Genomic DNA, 21,215 nt, shown 5'->3' with positions numbered 1-21,215 from the left:
ATATTTTTAAAAGGGGGAGAAATTACCATTAACCAGGAGGAATTTTTTTTTTCAGCTTCATATGTGTTTCCCGCATTTCTTCCCAGTCTAAAAAGTCAGGTCTTTATGCCTTGGACGTGGAACTCTTAAATGAGAATAGAATATTTAAATTGAAAATAGGCTTAGCTTTTCTTAAAACTCCACTTTTGCCATAGAGTAAAAGCTTAGCAGCAATACATGTAAAGATAAAACATTGAGGTAAAATATGCACTTGTTCAGTTTCTCTGCCTGCCTCTTTGAGCATCTCAGCTGTGGAGCCTTGCCCAGTATTCATTGTCCTCGCGTTATTCAGCCCTTGTGTTCCATAGTGAGGGCGATTGATGAGGATAAGTGCATTGTGTTATGTCTGATCACGGTTTGACTAGCACAGTCTGGAAGTGGGTTGTACGAGATGAGAGGGAGCAGCCTAATTGCTCTCCCCGCATCAGCAGCAGCATCTATAAAGCATCCTGGGAATTGCTGGCCCGACGTCCAGAGCAGCTGGTCACATGAGCCTGGATTTTCAGTTCAGTTCATTAGTCAGCCATTTTGGTCAACACCCTGCTTACTGCGCACAGCCAGCCCTATCAGAACTCAGCATCCCAGTTCGTCTGAGCAGACCCTGCAAGCGATCTCGCAATTCAGGATTCTTTTTTTTTTTAAATCCACATCGAAAATACAAATTTTAGTTTTTTGTTCAGCTTTTCTTTTGTATTTTTTTTTCCTGCACAGAGGAAGAGGATTTTTTTCCCCACTTCTTCATGCTAAGGCCAGTTTTTAGAGCCAGCTAAGGCAGCATCGGCTGTGCAGGATTTCAAGGCGATTGCTCGGCTGCGGAGAAGGGGCAGGGAGGGCAGCTCAGAGGAGAAGCAGCATCGTCTAATTTCACGATGTGGTAGGAGCTGTGTCCAAGAGAGTGCAGAATTGGCGTGAGCAGTTGGTTCCTAAACCCTGAGGGATTTTTCCTGGTTTGTTTTATTGCTTTTTTTTTTTAACCTCCCCTGCCCCTGTTCCTGAAAGCCTTGTTTTGAGAGCTTTGGGTTGGGGGTTTTTGATAAGGAGGTCTTCTTTATTTTTGTGGTGTGTGTGTGCGTGAGTGTGTTGTGGTCCCAGCTGAGTCATCATGTCTGCCCTGACGCCTCCGACGGACATGCCAACCCCCACCACTGACAAGATCACACAGGCTGCCATGGAGACCATCTACCTTTGCAAATTCCGAGTGTCTATGGATGGAGAATGGCTCTGTCTGCGAGAGCTGGATGACATCTCACTTACACCTGACCCAGAGCCTACCCATGAAGGTACGGTCAGATCCCATCTGCTAGTCTCTAGCCAGCATCCTCATTGTTACAGGCGGCTGGGAGGGCCCTGGACAGGGAGGAAGAACTACGCCCCGAAGTCTGAGGACCTTTCCTTCTTACTTGCCGCCCTGCCCCCCATCTCTCACTTCCCTGCACCCTTAGAAAAGATGCTGGTGCTTGTTTAGTGTTCTTTGTCCTTAAACCTCTCATGAGAACATTTGAGGTCACATATATCACGTCTTACCCTGATCAGTAATAAAGCTAGCTTTTAATTTTATTCATATTACAGAAATTGTAGTGATTCTTAAACATTCATTTAAGATAGCATGACTATAAATACAGGGTTGTACATGATACAACAGTAGAAACACTTAGAGGAACCTAATGCTAAATAGACCGTGACATCTAGAAAGTATTTGATAAAATATTGGTTTTTAGACGGATTATCAGGTTAACTGAGAAAGCGGATTTACATTCAATTTATTTAATAGATATGGACAGTACCTTGGAAAGCTTAGCCATTACTGATGTGGTCATTCCTACCCTGAAACCAAGGGGCCGATGCTTTTTGTAAGTGGTTCATAGAGCTGTTCTGAGCTGTGCCTCTCTCCCAGAACCTTTGCTCAGCTGTGAGGGTTGTCTGCCCCTTGGTTCTCTCAATACCACAGGAAAAGAGTAGGAGCCATTGTTTGTCCTAATACAATGGTTTCTTCGTGTTCCTTATTTACCTCTTACCTTTGCCTGAGAGCCTGTGACAGCCCTGCAGGACAGGGAAGGTCCCAAGGAGAGTCACAGCCACGGGGTTAGGAAGTGACTCCTTGCCCTTGACCTTCCTTTGTAATCTAATGCTGACTCAGATGACAGTACCCTTTGTGTTTGATAAGGATTAATCTTCCCAGTCACTCTGCCCTGAGGAATTTTCAGAGAGGAATGACATCAGAGAGGGCAAAGTGGTCATATTAGATGCGCCTTTAAGATGTTGAAGAAGTTTTTAAGACCTTTCCATCTTTGCAATGGGTTTGTCAATTGGATGGCCTCCTCAAGCTGTAAATTTTAGAATAGGTACAAAGATTGGAAGACATCAGCTAGAATTCTATACGATTCCAGTACTGTTTAAACAGCTTCCATAGTTTTAAATATCTTTGGAAATGAAAATAGTTTTAGAAGGCTGTAAAACGTCTTAGCCAATGCTACAGTTCTCACTGTTATTTTTTAAAAATTCGTCATATTTGAAATACTCAGTAAGAAATATCCAAGATCCAATTACTCAGTGTCTTCAAAATAATTTTTTTAGCAACTTTAGTACTTTGAATGTGTGCATGATTCCTGTGGGTAAGTGAAAGTAGATTCATTGGTTTGTGTAAGCATTTGGGAGTGGTATTGTTTGAATCCTTCGTGCAGAACTGTTTGCGACAGGTTCTTCTGTGACCTAGAAAGTGCTTGAGAGCTACTACATAAGAATTAAGTGGCATGTCTGTGATTAAGGACATCAGATAAATGGGAAGTTTTATAAACCTTAATCAGCCGCCAGCACCAGGGTTCGTTAGGCCAACTCTGTGCCTGCAAGTGCAGACATCTCTCGTGAGTTCATTTCCTGGATGCTCCACTTCCTTCCAGCTCCCTGCTTGAGGATGGTCCAAAGCCTTGGGACCCTGCACCCAGTTGGGAGAACTGGAAGAAGTTCCTGGCTCCTGGCTTCAGATTGGCTCAGCTCCAGTTATTGTAGCCACTTGGGGAGTGAACCAGCAGATGGAAGATCTATCTTTTTTTGTCTCCCCTTGTCTCTATAAAATCTGCCTTTGAAATAACAATAAATACCTCTTTAAAAAAAAAAAAAAAAAGAAGTCTTAATCAACCCCAGCTAATATAGAGGAAAGTAAAGAAGTGCTGACCGTGAATTTGGGAATTTCCCCTTAAAATGGGCAAGGTTCAAAATGAAAAAAATAAAGCATCTGCCTGCGGCTGTTACCTCCCTGCTCTGTTGGCTAGCTCCGCTGGTGTCTACACAGTCCTTTAGGCGTGGAAAATGTCTACTTTGATTATTAACACCGGTGACTGATTTAGCTACATGCCCTTAAGTAGTGTTCACCAAGACGGTGACTGTGTGACTCAGCTGAGTGACAAAAAGCAACTCCACACTCTGCTTTCCAGTTGATGAAAGACATGAGCCAACACAAATCCTGCAGTGGAATCTCTGACTCTCACTGAAGAAAATGGACGAAAAACACAGTATCCCTTCTTTAAAAAAAAATTTTTTTTGAAAGAATTATGGAGAGAGGGAGGGAAGGGAAGAGAAGGAAAGAGAGAGGTATCTTCCATCCACTGGTTCACTCCCCATATGGCCGCAGTGACTGGGTCTGCTCCAGGCTGAAGCCAGGGGCTGTTGATGCCAACCCCAGCTGATGTAGAGTGTAGGGTCTCCCAGATGAATGCCAGGGACACAGGCAGGCACTTGGGCCATCTCTCACTGTTCTCCCACGTGCATTTGCAGGGAGCTGGATTGGGAGTGGAGTAACTGGGAGGTGAGTGGGTGCTCATGGGATGCTGGCGTTGTAGGCAGCGCCACAGGCAGCAGCTTATCGTGCTGCACCACAGCACTGGCCCGTAATGTACCTTCTTAAGATTATGATACAGACTGGTTGTATTTTACCTCAGTACTGGAAGGCTTGGGGTTTCCACGTTTTGTTTTGTTTTCTTTTTTTTTAAAGATTTATTTTTATTGGAAAGCCGGATATACAGAGAGAGGAGGAGAGACAGAGAGGAAGATCTTCCATACGATGATTCACTCCCCAAGTAACTGCAACGGGCCGGTGCGCACCGATCCGAAGCCAGGAACCAGGAACCTCTTCCGGGTCTCCCACGCGGGTGCAGTGTCCCAATGCATTGGGCCGTCCTCGACTGCTTTCCCAGGCCACGAGCAGGGAGCTGGATGGAAAGTGGAGCTGCCAGGATTAGAACCGGCGCCCATATGGGATCCTGGGGCGTTCAAGGCGAGGACTTTAGCTGCTAGGCAACGCTGCCGGGCCCACGTTTTGTTTTCAGAAAAGGAGTTCCCATCTTTCATTGTGCAGGCCACAGTAAAAACCTGAACCTCCAAATTATGTCCACAGCAATCCTTAACTACATGAGAGTAAAAATCTGCACTTCGTTCATTCAGTGCTTATTGGTGGTTAGTGAGGTTATTATCCTCCCTATAATTACATAGAAAAATATGTGTGTGTATATGTGTAACCAGGAGCATATCTACAACTTGGAATACAAGTAGGTTTTCCCTAAAGACAGTTACCTAGTGCTGATTGCGCAAGAGAGGAGCGAGGTGTCAGTGCAGACTCCTGCAAGGAGGCTTCACGGACTGGAGAGAGATGACGGGGCGATCAGCACACAGACATGGCAGAGGCATTTCAGGTCAGGCAAGCAGCCAGGAGCGCCCTCTCCTGTGGTTGGCACTGTGGGTGCAGCCTGGCGCCTGAGAACCTGGACCTGAGCGTATGGGGAAAGCGGCTGCACTGTGTCATGGAGCTACATGAAGTAAGGCTTTTATTGTAACATGATCACTCTGGCAGCAGTGCAGATGAGGGGTCAGAGAGGAAGGCGCTCCAGGGACCCCTAACCGTGATTGTTGAAACGGTCCAGGTAAGAGAAGACCATTTCCAACAAGGGCAGTGAGCGTGAACACCAGGGCCAGGACAGTTGTAGAGTGTAGCTGGTACTTGAGTGGCCGTGGGCTGATGGGTGACAGTGAGGAGATGGCTCTGCACTTTCTGGCTTCAGGTCCCGGTTCGCCGCAGCCTTAGGGAGGGCAGCGGAAGGGGAAGTTTGAGTTCCTGATGGTAAATACTATGATTTAGCCTTCCAGCCACCCCACAGGAGCAGATGCTGGGCTGCACTTTTATGGATTCCATACTCTGGTCTCAGCTTCTGTTAGGAGTTGAAATCCTTGCCTTTGAGTGCCAGGGCTGCAGGAAGGTAGACTTACATGGACACTTGGTGACCTGAAGTTTGGCTCATTTTGGTCATATCAACAACTAGAGCAGCAGCCTTGGTTACGTAAAATTCACTGTGAGTTTTCTTGGTTTAGAAAAATGCGCATATCGTTGAAAGGACCTCCCAGACATTGTTTGAGGATTTTTTGTTTCTGAAGGAAAGTTGGATTTCACAGTGAAGCACCATGGAAAACCTAAGAACGCCTGAGCCTTTGTCTTGCCAAAAAGGAAAGCACGGCGCCTCCGTGAGGCCATAGAACCTCACTGTGGAGATTTTGGAAATGGCCCTCAGGGAGGTGACATGATACACTCTCTGTGTGTTTGGTTTTTTTAAGGTCACATGCTTTATTGCAAGTGAATTGCTTGCAATAGCATTCTCAAAACAATTATAATTCCAGCGTAAGGGGAATAGAAGTTTGCATTTTTCCCGCAGCAATTCCTCAGTGTGTCATGTACACATGCAGGCACAGGAGGGACAGGCTCTGCTTGTTCAACCTTCCGTGTCATCAGACTGTTTACAAGAACAGACCCACAGCGGTCCTGTAGCGTGCGTGGAAAGCTGCGGCCCGCAGCACCAGCATTACACCTGAGCACTGCCCTGAGACCCAGCTGCTCCACTTCCAATCCAGCTCCTTGCTAATATGCCTGGAAAAGCAGCCAAAGCTGGCCCAAGTGCTGGGACCCCTGTAACCCACGGAGGAGACCTGAGGCTCATGCTTCGGCCTGGCCATTGCAACCATTTGTGGAGTGAACCAGCAGATGGAACATCTCTCTGTCTGCCTCTCCATGACTCTGTCCCCCTAAATATAACCATATAAGTAACAAACTCAGTTGTAGATGTGACTTAGTTTGTAATGAGTTTACCTAATTAATAATTTGGATACTAAAAATAAATATAGATTCCTTAACAAGAATCTTTATAAAATACACAAGTTGAAAGCCTTTTCACCTTTTCTGTTTTTGCGAGGAATTTGGAGTTAAAAAGAGAACATAATACTCTGCCTATATTGCCTTGACTCTCTGAAGTATTCTATACTAAAGTATTCAGAAACCTGAACAGAATTTCAGTAAAGGTCAAATTCCTTTGTTGGACTAAGTGTCTAGTTTCAAACAAATTTTTCTTTCATATTCCTACTCTGCTGAGTATTTACTGATGTAAGCCAAAGCTAGATGTTTAAAATAAGACTTTTATATGAAGATGAAAAAAAAATTTGTTAAGAGAACTTGGAATTTTCTAAGTAGAACTTTGGGGCTAAGGCTAAAATGGTCTTGAAGAAATTTTTTTTCCCAATGAGCCTACTTAGAGTTGGGTAGCTGGCAGTTGGGCTATGGAATGTCACTGCTCTCGATATAGTGGCATATCCAATAATAACCAAGGAGATGTTACAATAGTAGAAGTGACTTGGCATTGGAGGCTTTCTGCCTCTATATTAGTCATTAATTTGGAAATGAGGATATTGGTTATCAGGAAGATTGTGTGTCTCCTTTTATTTATTTGAAAGGTAGAGAGACAGATCTTCTGTCTGCTGCCCCACTCCCCAAATGGTCACAGAGGCCAGGACTAGGCCACACTAAAGCCAGGAGCCAGGAACTTCATCCACATCTCCCACGTGGATGCTGGAGCCCAAGCACTTGGGTCTTCTACACTGCTTTCCCAGGCACGTTAGCAACCTGCAGCCATATGGGATGCTGGCATTGCAGGGGCCGGCTCAACCACTACATTACAACAACAACCCATGAGCCACTTCACTCTATTACCATGTTAATTTTTATTTTTACTTTATATTTAACCTTATGGAATAGTCTAAATGAATTATTAGTCTCTGGTGAATGTGAGCAGTTTAAATTCATGTTTTATCATTGCCTTGATTGGGAGTTGCTTTTCATCTCTTTCATGAAATCGGAGGAAACTATAAAGAGAGACAGTTTTGTTGAGCTCGGAGTTTTGGAGGGTTAGGTTTGAGGTCAGGCAGTCTCATCTTTAAGGTCAGGTGAAAGGGTAGCTGATGGCTAAGGCAGGACGTGTCTGCAGAAGCAGGGCTCATTGGTGAGCCAGGAAGCAGAACTGGCACTCAGCGGATGCTGATGTCCCAGGCGCCTGCTCTGCCTGCTGTGCTGTACTGCAGGACTGCTGCTCAGCTTCTAGAACCAACCGTGTCCTGAGCACCACCTCCAGAGGGCCTGCTTCCCGAGGGCCTGCCTTCCGTGTCCCACAGACCTCCCACCACGCTGCTGTGTGCATAACCAACTTTCAGTGTCTGCCCTCTCAGCACCATTAACACAAGACTGTAACACACGGGCTCTTGAGTGACACCCGAAGTATGATCTATAGCGTAACAATCTGTATTTTTAAAATGGGGTGAAAATGAAACTCATTTATCAAGACCTGTGCTTTTCTATTAACACTCTTAGAGATTGGAAATCTGACATTGAGAAGTTGGTGCACAATCAGTTTAATGCAGTTGAACACACTGGGTTTTACACAGATAACTTTGTAAGCTTTGGGATAACTCGACTCCTTCTGAAGCACAGATAATGAGAACCAGGCTGAGGACAGTCTGTATGGAACAGAACACATCGAGGAAAGAGCCCTTGCCCAAGAGTTTGATTTGCAGGTTACTGCGGATGATCGCAGCTGGCGGCAGAATTCCCATGTGCAGTGTTTGCACAATCATGGTTTTCCCCGGGTGGTTGAATTTGCTTTGGTGTTCACTTAGAATGTCTGACATTTGTGTTGTTGCGTGTAAAAGAGTCCATAGGAAACAGCTGTGAGTGCAGTACATTCAGGGTGTGCTACTTTGCTGTGATATCCATCAGGCACCCCTGTTGAATATTTAGTCCGAGAGACTGTAAACACTAGGCAGTTCTTGCCCCTTTGTGTTAACTGTCGAGGTAAAGAGGCTGATGTATAACAAGTATAAACTCCTGAGTTGCACAAGGTCACCCCGTTTCGTAGGAACTGGAACACAAGTCAAATACAGACAGCATTTAGAGTACTCGTGACCCCAAGGATGGCATGGGTGCGGTCAGAGCTGGCTCTCCCATTCACTAGGGAATACACTGAGGATACTCTGATCCCTTAGATGAAGTGAAAAGTGTTTTTCATCTGGTGACTGCAGGAAGCCTGTAGGACTGAGATCACTTCCCTGGCGTTTACTATTACACTCTGACTTATGTAACAAACGCTGTATGTTAATGCAACCTCATTCTACTGGGTGACGGTACAGCTTATATGCAAACAGCGCATGGTCCGATGGATGTTTTGCTAGGAGGAAGCCAAGTGGCAGTTTACTGATAGACTTCACAAGCATGAATTCACTATAGTCTTTTAAAAATTGCTATTCTATTAATAAGAACCATTTTTTTCTTCCAATTAACAGAAAAATAAGTCAGCCAATACTCTTAATATTGAGTACTATAAGCATGTAATTTATGATTAGTTTTCTGTCTTCATTTAGTTATGTGTAACTCTTCCCTTATTTTGATAGTAAGCATGTAAGCAAGTAAGTTGTAGACATAGAATACTCAAGATTTCTTAAATGAAAACACTTAGCTAAAGTTGATCAAAGTTCAGAACTGCAATTATTTTTATTATACATGTTACTATAAATGTCCCCTTCCTGTTTGTGTGTTCATGTGTGTGTGTAAAGTCATCTGTGTCAGTATCTGGTTATGTCTGTGTAGACAGTGTCATGCGTGTTTAGGCCTAGAGCAGGTGTGTGTAAAGTCATCTGTGTCAGTATCTGGTTATGTCTGTGTAGACAGTGTCATGCGTGTTTAGGGCTAGAGCAGGTGTGTGCGCCCCATCCTGCGTCCGTCTGTCTTTTGAGTGCAGTTCTACAGCTACAAGGATCTAATCTTGTCACACCTGCTTCTCAGCTTTTTCCCAAACCTGTGTCCACTCCTGTTGCAGTCCATCCCTTGTAAAATTGTCAGATGAGTCTTCCTGAAAGCAGGCTTGTGCTTCCTGTACAGGGGCGCAGTTTCAGGGCCCAGCTGCCCTGAGCGGAGACCTCTGTGGAGAATGTGAGCAGGTTGAGGAAACTGCCGTTCTTTGACCACTTTCTTTGTGATGAAACGTTTCTGTTATACATGCATTATTTAATCCTCGCTACAACTGTTGTTATTCTCTGATTACAAATGGAAAATGGATACTCGGGGATGTAGAGTGACTCTAAGTGCCATGCAAACTAGGGCATCCCATGGCTCAAACCATAAGCAGCACACCTGTGCTTGAAGCCAGCCAGTCCAACCACAGACCTGCGTGTGAAGAAGCCTTTCTCCCCAGTCCCTGGTGACACACTTCTAGTTGGAAACAGCATAGGCCATTCAGCTCAACTCCAGCAGCCATCCAAATGAAAATAAAAACATGGCATTTGGGACATTGGTGGTGATTACTTTCAGTTAAACTGGACCTGTGCTTTTTGTCCACTCATTTTTCTTTCCTTTATCCATTCACTTTTTTTTATAAGATTTATTTTTTTTACAAAGTCAGATATACAGAGAGGAGGAGAGACAGAAGGAAGATCTTCCGTCTGATGATTCACTCCCCAAGTGAGCCGCAACGGGCCGGTGCGCACCGATCCGATGTCGGGAACCAGGAACCTCCTCCACGTCTCCCACACGCGGGTGCAGGGTCCCAGTGCATTGGGCCGTCCTCGACTGCTTTCCCAGGCCACAAGCAGGGAGCTGGATGGGAAGTGGAGCTGCCGGGACCAGAACCGGCGCCCACATGGGATCCCGGGGCGTTCAAGACAAGGACTTCAGCCGCTAGGCCAAGCCGCCGGGCCCTATCGATTCACTTTTATGAAACACTGTATGGGAGTGTTTACATATTTGAGCAGACCCTGCCAAACATCACAAATGGTGTGATGCAAAAACTGACCCTGCTGTCCCAGGGCCTCTCTGTATGCTTTGTTTAAAATGGTCCTCAAAAAGATACACAAAAATTATATGAGAGGCCAGATTGTGGCTTGGCAGGTCACTCTGCTCTCTGTAGCACTGGCACCCCCATGTGGACACTGGTTCAAATCCTGGCTGTTCCACTTTTGATTTAGTGCCCTGCCAATACACCTGGCAGAGCAACAAAAGGTGAACAGGTTCTTAGGCTTTGTACAACGTGGAGGCCTGGAAGAAACTCCTGGCTCCTGGCTTCAGCCCAGCCTAGCTCCAGTCTCTGCAGCTACGGGGGGTGGGGGTGGTGAAGCAGCAGATGGAGGATCTCCTTCTCCATCCCTGTGTCTCTGTAATTGTGCCTTTCAAATAAGTAATTAGTAAATGTTTTTTAATGATATGAAAAGTATCAATCGTGCTAATAATTATGTATTAGTTGAGATAACTACATCAAATTCTGGGGTTTTTTTTCCCCTTTTTTTGAAAGGCAGAGACAGGATCAAATCTTCCAGGTGCAGGTTTAGTCCCCCAATATCCTCAGCAGCTGTAGAGGGGCAGGCGGAACCCCCGATCCTGGAGCTCCGTTCACGTCTGCCACATGATGGCAGGGTCCGCTGCTGCCTCCCAGGGTGCGCATGAACTGGAAACTGCGTCAGAAGCAGCTCAGAGTAGCTAGGACTTGAACCAGGAACCCCAGTTTGGGATGCAGGCACCCCAAGTGGCAACTTAACCCACTGTGCCAAATGCCTGATCCAAATCCTCATACTTTGAACAAGCTCTCCCATGCCCTTCTTTGGATGGTTTCATTTATGCAGTGTCTTTTTTTTAAATATTTATTTATTTTTACTGGAAAGTCAGATATACAGAGAGGAGGAGAGACAGAGGAAGATCTTCCGTCCACTGATTCACTCTCCAAGCGGCCACAACCGCCGGAGTTGAGCCAATCCAGAGCTAGGAGCACGGACTCTCTTCCGGGTCTCCCACGCGGATGCAGGGTCCCAAGGCACGTGCAAAGAGAGGACTTCAGCCGCTACGCGACTGCGCCGGTCCCAATGCAGTGTTTCTTCAAACTCATTTTAAAAATACTTCCCTGTTCAGCCAGGCTGTTGATTTTGTACCTCACCAGAACCGCAGCTGTTCCGACTCCCTCCTGAGAGTCGACAGGAAAGTCTCTTCGTGACCCCTGCCCCCGTGGCTCCTGCCTCTGCTGAATCCCCACGTACTAGGTCAGTTGTTTGAATATGCTTGGAATCACACTCTGTTCATTTTCTGTGATCCCTCGAGTTACTTATTTTTATTGGAAAGGAATTTTTACACAGGGGAGGAGAGACTGAAAGCTCTTCCATCCCCTGGTTCACTCACCAAATGATCTCAAGGGCCAGAGCTGAGCTGATCCAAAGCCAGGAGTTTCCTGCGGGATTCCCACGTGGGTGCAGGGTCCCAAGGCTTTGGGCCGTCCTCTGCTGCTTTCTCAGGCCATAAGCAGGGAGCTGGGTGGGAAATGGAGCAGCCAGGACACAAATCAACATCCATATGGAATCCTAGCTTGCAAGGGAGGATTAACCAATCAAGCCGTTGCACCAGGCCCTCATTTCTTAAATTACCTATAAACTTCTTTAGGGCAAAACTATCTCTCTTTTTTTAAGAATCCTTCAGAAGATCTTATAAAATGGTGTGTTATTTACAGTAAATAACCAACAAGCTTTAGGTAAACTCAGTAATTCCTTGTAGCTCCAGAAATAATTCATTATAAAAGAAAATACTATTGGGCCTGGCGGCACGGCCTAGCGGCTAAAGTCCTTGCCCTGAATGCCCCGGGATCCCATATGGGCGCCGGTTCTAATACCAGTAGCCCCACTTCCCATCCAGCTCCCTGCTTGTGGCCTGGGAAAGCAGTCGAGGACGGCCCAATGCATTGGGACCCTGCACCCACGTGGGAGACCTGGAAGAGGTTCCTGGTTCCCGGCATCGGATCGGTGCGCACATCGGCCCGTTGCGGCTTACTGGGGAGTGAATCATCGTATGGAAGATCTTCCTCTCTGTCTCTCCTCCTCTGTGTATATCTGACTTTGTAAAAAAAATAAATCTTATTAAAAAAAAAAGAAAATACTATTGGAATGCCTTTTCTCATTACACACATTTTAATTTGTACTTTGAAGTGTTTTTTTATTTGTTTGTTTTTAAGAGATATGTATTTATTTGAAAGGCAGCATTAGGGGCATGGCGCAGTAGCCAGGCAGCTTAAGTCCTTGCCTTGCACATACTGAAATCCCATCTGGGTGCCAGTTCTGGTCAGTTCTGGTCCCAGCAGCACCACTTGCCATCCAGCTCCCTGCTTGTGGCCTGGGAAAGCACTCGAGGACAGCCCAAGGCCTTGGGACCCTGCACCTGTGTGGGAGACCAGAAGAGGCTCCTGGCTTTGGATTCGGATCGACTCAGCTCAGCTCCGGCCGTTGTGGCCTCTTGGGGAGTGGATCGGTGGGCGGAAGATCTTTCTGTCTCTTCTCTCTATATATCTGACTTTCCAGTAAAAATAAATAAATCTTTAAAAAGAAAAGAAAGGCAGCATTAGATCACTTTATCAGTGTGAGCTGGGGGACTTTACAGAGCTGATGGGCAGGGTAACACTCTACCTGTAGTGCTGGCATCCTATATGAACGCTGGTTTTCGTCCTGACTGCTCCACTTCCAATCCAGCTCCCTGATGATGGCCTGAGAAAGCAGTGGAGGGGGCCAAGGCCTTGGATCCCTGCATCCATGGGATACCGAGAAGAAGCTCCTGGCTCCTACTTTCTGACTGGCCCAGTTCTGGCCATTGCAGCCATTTGGGGATTACCCCAGAGAATGAAAGATCTTTCAGTCTCTCTCTATATATATATAACTCTTCCAAGTAAAGTTAAAAAAAAAAAAAAAAAAACCACCAAAAACCAAAAAACAAAACAAAAAAATCCACTGTATCGGACATTTATCCCAAGAAAATAATGAGACAGCCCCAAGAGTTCCATGTGCGTGCTCATCACAGCATTCAAACAAAGAAAGGCAGAACCATGACGTTATTCGTGAACATTTGTACAACACACAGAAAAACTTATTCTGGAAGATTGACTGGCATAGATTAATGTTTTGAGTATAATTGTTTTTCAGTGCTGTATTCCAAACCTCATATATAATGTGATCACAATTTTTTTCAAGCAGAATATGCGTAAGCACAAGTAAATTGAAATGCACCAAAAATATAAACTTGTATAATGGAATTATGGGTGAATTTCATGATGTTCACTGTTTGTATCTTTCACATAGTCTATAAGCAGTATTGCTACTATCCCAGTCTCCCCGAACAAAATGCTTCATGGAAATGGTGGGTTTTCGTTCCCCTGTCCGTGTGATTTTCGTAGTCTACCAGTGCCTTGCGTGCCGTCTTTTTCTCTTTTCTTTTCTTTTAACATTTATTTTATTTTTATTGCAAGGTCAAATATACAGAGAGGAGGAGAGACAGAGAGAAATATCTTTCATCCGATGATTCATTCCCCAAGTGACTGCAACACCTGGTGGTGCGCCGACCGGAAGCCAGGAGCCCATATCCTCTTCCGGTCTCCCACGCGGGTGCAGGGTCCCAAGGCTTTGGGCCGCCCTCGACTGCTTTCCCAGGCCACAAGCAGGGAGCTGGATGGGAAGCAGGGCTGCCGGTATTAGAACCGGCGCCCATATGGGATGCCAGCGCATTCAAGGCAAAGACTTTAGCCGCTAGGCCACGGTGCTGGGCCCCGTGGCTGTTGTGGCCATGTTTCTCACTCAGTGAGCAGCAGAAACAATCTTTCTAACAGACATTCTGAGTAGCTCCAGGTCCCACACCTGTGTTTAGCTACTGGCATGTTTTGTTGTCATGGGTGTCTAAAGGTAGCCTGCAGCGAGGGTCCCTGGTGACCCCTGGAGCCAGCCGGAAAAGCACTCCGTTTGATGTGTTCATGTCCAGGTGTGGCTGGGAGCCTCTACCTGGTGGAGTCCTGTTGTCCTTTGTGCCCTGCCTGCCCTCCTCCCCTCCTCTATAATCAGGCCCCGTGAGATTAAGGAACAGTTGTTGCCCCTGGCTAGTTACAACCCCCCCCCCCCCACTGTCAGGTCCTGTGAGTTGTGACGTGTACACAAGGCAGGTTCTGTGAGCCTTTCAGATTCGAGATGGCTGCAGCTTTAATCTAGCCTCAGTAAGCTCCAGGGCAAAGTTCCTTAGACAAGGTCTGTTCCTGCTTGTTGTGCTGTCGTGACGGTAACCTGGCTTTCAAGGTAAGTTTTACTCGCGTGGCCTACAGGAATTTATAAAATCCTTCGTCTTGTTGGAGGATATCAGCAGGTCTGTGCGTGCCACCCCAGCCCCTGTCTAACCTCCCAAGGAGCTCTGGGTGCCCCGAGCCGGGGTGACTGCCCTGCAGGCCGCCCATGTCACTCCCGCTTTCTCTTTCCTCCCACCTGCCCTGGGTCACCTGTACCAATCCGAACCCCAGCGCACTGCCGTCTTCCTCCAGGGGCCTCTTCTGGATCTCAGAGCAGAGCACCTACGCCAGTCTTGAACTTGTGCCTGTCTTAGTTCCCATGAACTCGTAGTTGTCAGCTTCTAACACTTGAAAGTCCTTCATCCTAAATTGATGACAGAGATAATGCCATGTTTTCCAAAACTAAATGCTGATGTAGATTAGATAAGTACTAACTCCAATTGTGAGGTTCCTTAGCCTGGGTACAGAGTTCTGCCTGGGAGAAGGCACTGCTGCCTTCCGGGGTCTGTGCTGGCAGGAGCAGGAGCCGGGAACCCAGTCCACGCACTCCAGTGTGGGACACAGGCATTTTAACCACTCTGCTGAAAGCACACGCCCTCAGTGGCAATATTGGATCTGTATTAAAGCAACGTAACTGGTCACAGTGTCCTGTGAATCCTGCAGCTCCTGCCGCCTAAAGGTGTGTGTTAGCTGGGCTACACTTAGCTTTGAATCCCACAGTGTCCATCCAGTCCTGTAGGGAGCACCTTCCTGACTCCATTTTTTTTCAAGATTTATTATTATTTTAGAGGAGACACAGAAAGAGAGACTTTCCATCTGTTGGTTCACTCCCAAGTGGCTGCAGTAGCCAAAGTTGAGGGGATCTGAAGCCAGGAGCCCAGAGCCTCTTCTAGGTCTCCCACACAGGTCCCAAGGCTTTAAGCAGTCCTTGACTGCTTTTCCAGGCCACAAGCGGGGAGCTGGAAGGGAAGGTGGAGCAGCTGGGACTAGAACCAATGGCAATATGCTATGCCGGCCCCTCCCTGGCTCCATTCTAGCATAAACATTACCTCTGGCAGTGCAGCCATCCAGACAAGAAGGCAGTGCAGCTGGACGGGTTGCCTGTTTCCTGCGCCTTTCCCGTCCCAGCATGCAGCCGCCCTGCAGTCCCCTCACCCCAGTCAGGCTCAGCCTGCCATTGCCACCTGGTGCTCACCTCCTCTGGGACCTGGTTTCTCCTCAGCCATTGCTCTAATATCACTTCCTTTCTGGCTGGCTGTCACAGTTATTTATGTCTCCTCAAAGTCCGTGTCTAGGAATCGTTCATCTCTGTGACTTCTCTTGCCTTAGCAGAGTCCTTGCTAACCACAGTATTCAGTTGTCATTAGGTGGTCTAGGTGTTATTAATTACTTACTAATTACTTTTTCTGGGACCATCTGCAACTCTTCACTGCTATTTCCATTCTTAGTACACTGTGGGAAGATTAGCTGTGGCACATGTCACTGGTGAACCTCTTTGGCATTAATGAAAATTAGCTTGGCAATTTCTTTGCAAATGCTATCATGTTTCCAACTTAATCATGTTATTATTAGTTTACTGGCACCTTCTCATTAAAAGTTGTCATTTAGTCTATTTAAGTTGGCCAATTTTTAACCTATATTTAATATTTAGCTTTGTTGATTTTTTAAAGATCTATTTTTATTTATTGAAAAGCCTTAGTTAGAGGAAGAGACAGGGAGCGATGTTTCATTTTTGTACACTTCCTAAATGGCCCAAATGGCCGGGGTTGGGCAGGTCAGAGCCAGGGTGCAGGCACTTCCTTGGAGCCCCCCCATGTGAGATTAGGGACCCAAACACTTGGGTCATCTTCTGCCACTTTCCCAGGCACATTAGCTAGGAGCAGATTCAGAAGTGTAGCAGCAGGACCCAAACCAATGCCGCATGAGATGCTGGCTGCACAGAAGGCGGCTTGACTTGCTAAGCCACAATACCAGGCCCAGGTTAGTTGATTTCTAAAAAAGCTGTTCATTATCTCTCTTCCTCTCCCTCTTTTGAAGTCACAGCAAATACACTCACAGCTGTAGCCTAACCATAATGCAGAGCACACTTGGGTTTCTTAACACTGTGAAGTTGATACTGAGTACTTGTGATGTGCCAGGTACTTATAATTTACCGCAGCTCCTCAATCCATCAGGAAGGTCAGTCCACCAAGAAACTATAATAAACTTCTAAAAATTAACACTCTAAATCAAAGATTCACTGTCTCAGCTAGACAGAATAATCGCAGGCCTTGTAGAGCTTGATTGTACCTTGGTGGCTGAGACTGTGTCAAGAAGGGAGATTTTGCAGCAAAGCATAGATCAACAGCATCCTGACCCTGTCTCAGTGTCAAAGATAGACCACACTAAATTGCTGCCTCGGAGCTTTTTCCACAAACCAGAGACTCCAGACACAGCTAGAGGCACACAGAGAGGCCACTGTTTGAGCAAGGGAGGTAGCATGGGGCAGGGAGAGTGGGGGAGCGGAGCAGAAAGGAGCAGAGTGGTGAGAAAGACAGCATGAGGGAAAGAGAGAGACAGAGAGCACAAGGATTGAGAAAACAAAGGGAAGAGGCCTCTCTAAAGGTGCCCACCTCAAGGTGGGCATGGGGGGCACCAGGTCAGGGAGTGGCAGATACAGTGGTGAGTGGACACAGGGATAAATGCCTCAGGTGATTGGTGGAGCGCATAGCTTAAACCTGAAGGTCATTAAGCTTAATTAGGCAAATAGGCCTTAAGGGGGTTGAGATCTAGGAAGTTTACGGTAGTGCTGAGTAACCAGGTGTTGGGGACTGAGACCTAGGGGATTTAAGGTAGTACAGGATAAAGCAGGCATTCAAAGCTTCCCTGAGTCCAGGATGGTGGGGTCACTCTTTGAGTCACTTCTTCCACTGCCCTCATATAGTCACCATGTTTATAAATAGCTTCCAGGGGCCCAGCTAGTAGCCTAGTGGTTAAAGTCCTCACCTTGACTGCTCTGGGATCCCATATGGACGCTAGTTTGTATCCCAGCTGCTCCACTTCTATCCAGCTCCCTGCTTGTGGCCTGAGAAAGCAGGTCAGTCCAAAGCCTTGGGACCCTGCACCTGTGCGGGAGACCTGGAACAGGCTCCTGGCTCCTGGCTTCAGATTGGCTCAGCTCCACCAGCCGTTGCATCCACTTGGGGAGTGAACCGTCACATGGAAGATCTTTCTCGCTGTCTCTCCTCCTCTCAGTGTATCTGCCTTCCCAATAAAAAGAAATAACTCTTTTAAAAGTAAATGTTACCAGAAATGCCCGATGGGTTCTTTCCTCAGCTTAGCATAGAAATAAAAAGCCGGGAATCTGTTGCAGACAGAAAAGTTTATTTGCGAAGGGACCAGGTGAGCAGGGAAGGGAGGGAAGGGGAAACTACCTCCGAAAAGCTGGGAGGTGGGGTGCCTCTCTAAAGGAAAAGGAGAGGAGGAAGAAGGTTTGAGGAAGGGTCTTGGGATTTTAAGCCTTCCCTGACCCCTCCTTGTTGGGCAGGGAACCTACAGGTAAGATGTTCCCCATTGGTGGTCTCTTAATTAAGTAGAAAATGGGTGGGCAATGCTGGTACCGCCCACCGGAAGGTGTGGCCAAGACCTCAGCAGGCCTGGATGGCCTCAGTAAATAAACAAACAGGTTCCAGTACCATGTAAATTTCCCTAGAGACAGTAGTGTAGTGATTCATTCATTCTTAGATCGGAAACAGGATGATGGTCAAAAGTTAGCGAAGCAAACCTCAAATAAGCTCTGCATTCTGATGGGAACCCTTGTGGGTTCCAGCTTTGTCTCTTAATCTTGTGACCAAAAAAGTCTTTTTGCTCGTGCATCTCAAAATGAAGGTCCCTAGATTCTTGCCCGTGCGGCATTCTGAAGCAGTTAGGCCAGGCGTTTGGAGCAGAGTGCCAGCCACAGGTCTCAAGCCCCACACATGCCCCAGTGGGCTCTGCCTTTCCCAGCTGGCTGCTCCTTCCTCCCTGATGCAACCTCTGGAGGGCAGCTACAGCCAGCTGCCTAGCCAGGGTGACTGGACACTCCTCCTTCACCCGCTGCTTTGATGTTCACGATATCCATGTAGCACAATACGGATAGTGCAGCTCTGAATTATGCATTGTCTCCAAGGGCCTTCAAAAAAGTTCACGGATAATGTGATTAAAAAAAACTCAGTGCATGGATTTTTTTTTTTTAACGTGTATTAAAAAACTCACACTGACTTGTTATAACATGCCTGAACAAGATGTAGTTTGAGGCAAGAAGAAGGGTAAGATGACAGTTTGAAAAAAAGCCCCTTTCAGGGGCCCAGCACCATAGCCTAGTGGCTAAAGTCCTCGCCTTGCATGCATTGGGATCCCGCATGGGCGCCGGTTCGTGTCCTGGCTGCTCCACTTCCAATCCAGCTCCCTGCTTGTGGCCTGGGAAAGCAGTCGTGGATGGCCCAAAGCCTGGGGACCCTGCACCTGTGTGGGAGACCCGCGAGACTCCAGGCTCCTGGGTCTGATCAACTCAGCTCTAGTCATGGCGCTGGTTGGGGAGTGAATCACTGGATGGATGATGTTTCTCTCTGTATATCTGCTTTTCCAATAAATCTTAAAAAAAAAAAGAGGGAAAGAAAGAAAAGAAAAGAAAAGAAAAGAAAAGAAAAGAAAAGAAAAGAAAAGAAAAGAAAAGAAAAGAAAAAAGCCACAGCTTCACCGGAGAGTCCTTAGCGGCCAGCGCCTTGCTTGTCCTTCCCATCAGCCAGGAATAATCTGGCGAGAGTCTGTGATAACTCTTCGGCAACCACTTTAATGTCTTTTTTTTTTTTTTTAATTTTATTTATTTTATTGGAATGTCAGATATACACAGAGGAGGAGAGACAGAGAGGAAGATCTTCCATCCGATGATTCACTCCCCAAGTGAGCTGCAACGGCCAATGCTGCGCCAATCCGAAGCCAGGAACCTGGAACCTCTTCCGGGTCTCCCACACCGGTGCAGGGTCCCAAAGCTTTGGGCCGTCCTCAACTGCTTTCCCAGGCCACAAGCAGGGAGCTGGATGGGAAGTGGAACTGCCGGGAATAGAACCGGTGCCCATATGGGATCCTGGGGCATTCAAGGTGAGGACTTTAGCTGCTAGGCCACGCCACTGGGGTCCACTTTTTTTTTTTTTTAAGGTTTATTTATTTTTATTGGAATGTCAGAGTTACAGAGAGAAGATAGAGACAGATCTTCCACCTGCTGGTTCAATCCCCCAGTGGCCTAAATGGCCAGAGCTGAGCCAATCTGAAGCCAGGAGCCAGGAGCTTCTTCAGGGTCTCCCAGGCGGGCTTTCCCTGGCCACAGGCAGGAAGCTGGATGGGAAGTGGCACAGCCGGGACACAAAATGGTGTCTGTAAGGGATCCTGATGCCTTCATTCAAGACGAGGATATATGCACTAAGCCAGCGTGCCAGGCCCCCTTTAAAGTCTTGATTCAATCCTTTCTGACTCTGTTTCCTAGTCTTAAAAAAGCATCCATTTTTCTTCTGCTAAAAATGTAAAATAAGACTGAGTTGACATTAAATTCTTAAGAATGGTTCTTTGGGATGGAGTAAATGTCTGTTGCCATCCATGACCCCAGAGTGTTGAACCTGATGGCACTTAGGGAGGGAACTGACATGCACTTATTCTGTTTATATCTAGTCATTCAGTTTTCCCACAAACTATTTGTAGTACCCTTGTGCAGCAGAGTTTTAATCTAGACCCCTGTAATGTTGTCAACTAGCCATCTCTTAGAATGCTTCTCTCTGTCATTTGTAGATGGGGATTATTGTGATACCAACTATGTAAATACAGGTTTTTTTAGACCAGGCAAAACCTGTTGAAAGCAAGCAAGTGTGATCTCTGCAGGAACAGAATGTGCTGGAAGAGACCAGAGTGGACCGTGTGGCCACGCGGCTCTTGTTGATGTGGAATCTTTTGGGTATATTCTAAGGCACAAGTCTTAATCTTTTACAGATCCTTGTTTGGGAATTAAAAAAGCGTGATGTGAGATCTGTTTATTGCAGTAAACTCCTGAGGATCCTAAGGGATGTGGAGACTTCTTAGCAGGAAAGAACACCTTTCACCCTGCTGTGAGCAGAGGGGTCTCCTGATTCACTGTGATGCTTATAAATTTAACCTTGGTTTTAAAGAGCAGGTGGAAGTATGGTTGGCACAGAAGAGTGCCTCTTGCCTCACATGCCAAAGCGCCCCAGTGCTCACCATGCATCCTGACCTTGGCATTCACTTTCCAGAGTTTTCCCTGTGCAGCTCCTGGGGGACTTTTATTTTTTGCCATAATAAGTTAGGCTTTTATTACTTGACAGGTATAGCTTCTTATTAAATCAGCAAAATGGGAATGTTCTATGACTTTCCAGGTCACATGAGCAGGTCTGTAAGGCTGCTAATGTACATGGTTAAAATAGTACATTCTTGGCAATCTGGCTATACACAATACATCTATAGTAGAAGATCCTGTGTATGGAATATATCTGAAAACAGCATATGCAAAAATGTCTACACAGAATGCTCTTTAGCACTAATTTGCTGTAAAATCTTAGCCAACACTGACAGGGTTTTTGTTTGTGTTTTTGTTTTTGTCTGTGTGGAACAGTTTCTAAGTATTTTTTTAAATAGACAAATCATTCCAAAATTCAAAAGCAGCTTCAGAAGCTAAAAGCATTTTTCATAGATTTTCCTGAACAAACTTAGTAGTTAAACGTGCTTTGAATT

General features: G+C 46.3%; 2 protein-coding genes across 7 annotated transcripts in view; both read left to right on the top strand.

The window, feature by feature from the left end:
- The window catches only part of UTP3 (UTP3 small subunit processome component), a 143,247-nt gene that overhangs the window by 34,562 nt on the left and 87,470 nt on the right, over positions 1-21,215 (top strand). The window lies entirely within an intron of this gene.
- RUFY3 (RUN and FYVE domain containing 3) overlaps positions 1-21,215 on the top strand; it is a 75,984-nt gene that overhangs the window by 17,890 nt on the left and 36,879 nt on the right. The window contains exon 1 of one of the 6 annotated variants that reach the window (XM_004596197.4): positions 140-1,319. The exons of 2 other annotated variants lie outside the window; for them this stretch is intronic. In XM_004596197.4, coding sequence (XP_004596254.2) covers positions 1,142-1,319 — 178 coding nt within the window. In that variant the 5' untranslated portion in view covers positions 140-1,141. Of the gene's footprint in view, positions 1-139; positions 1,320-14,368; positions 14,476-21,215 lie in introns of those variants that run through there. 3 more of the 6 variants (XM_004596199.4, XM_058667230.1, XM_058667229.1) reach the window with 3 other exon arrangements.

Source organism: Ochotona princeps, chromosome 7 (assembly GCF_030435755.1).
Source record: "Ochotona princeps isolate mOchPri1 chromosome 7, mOchPri1.hap1, whole genome shotgun sequence".
NCBI lineage: Eukaryota > Metazoa > Chordata > Mammalia > Lagomorpha > Ochotonidae > Ochotona > Ochotona princeps.
The sequence above is the reverse complement of the archived record's forward strand: the minus strand, read 5'-3'. Positions and strand labels throughout refer to the sequence as shown.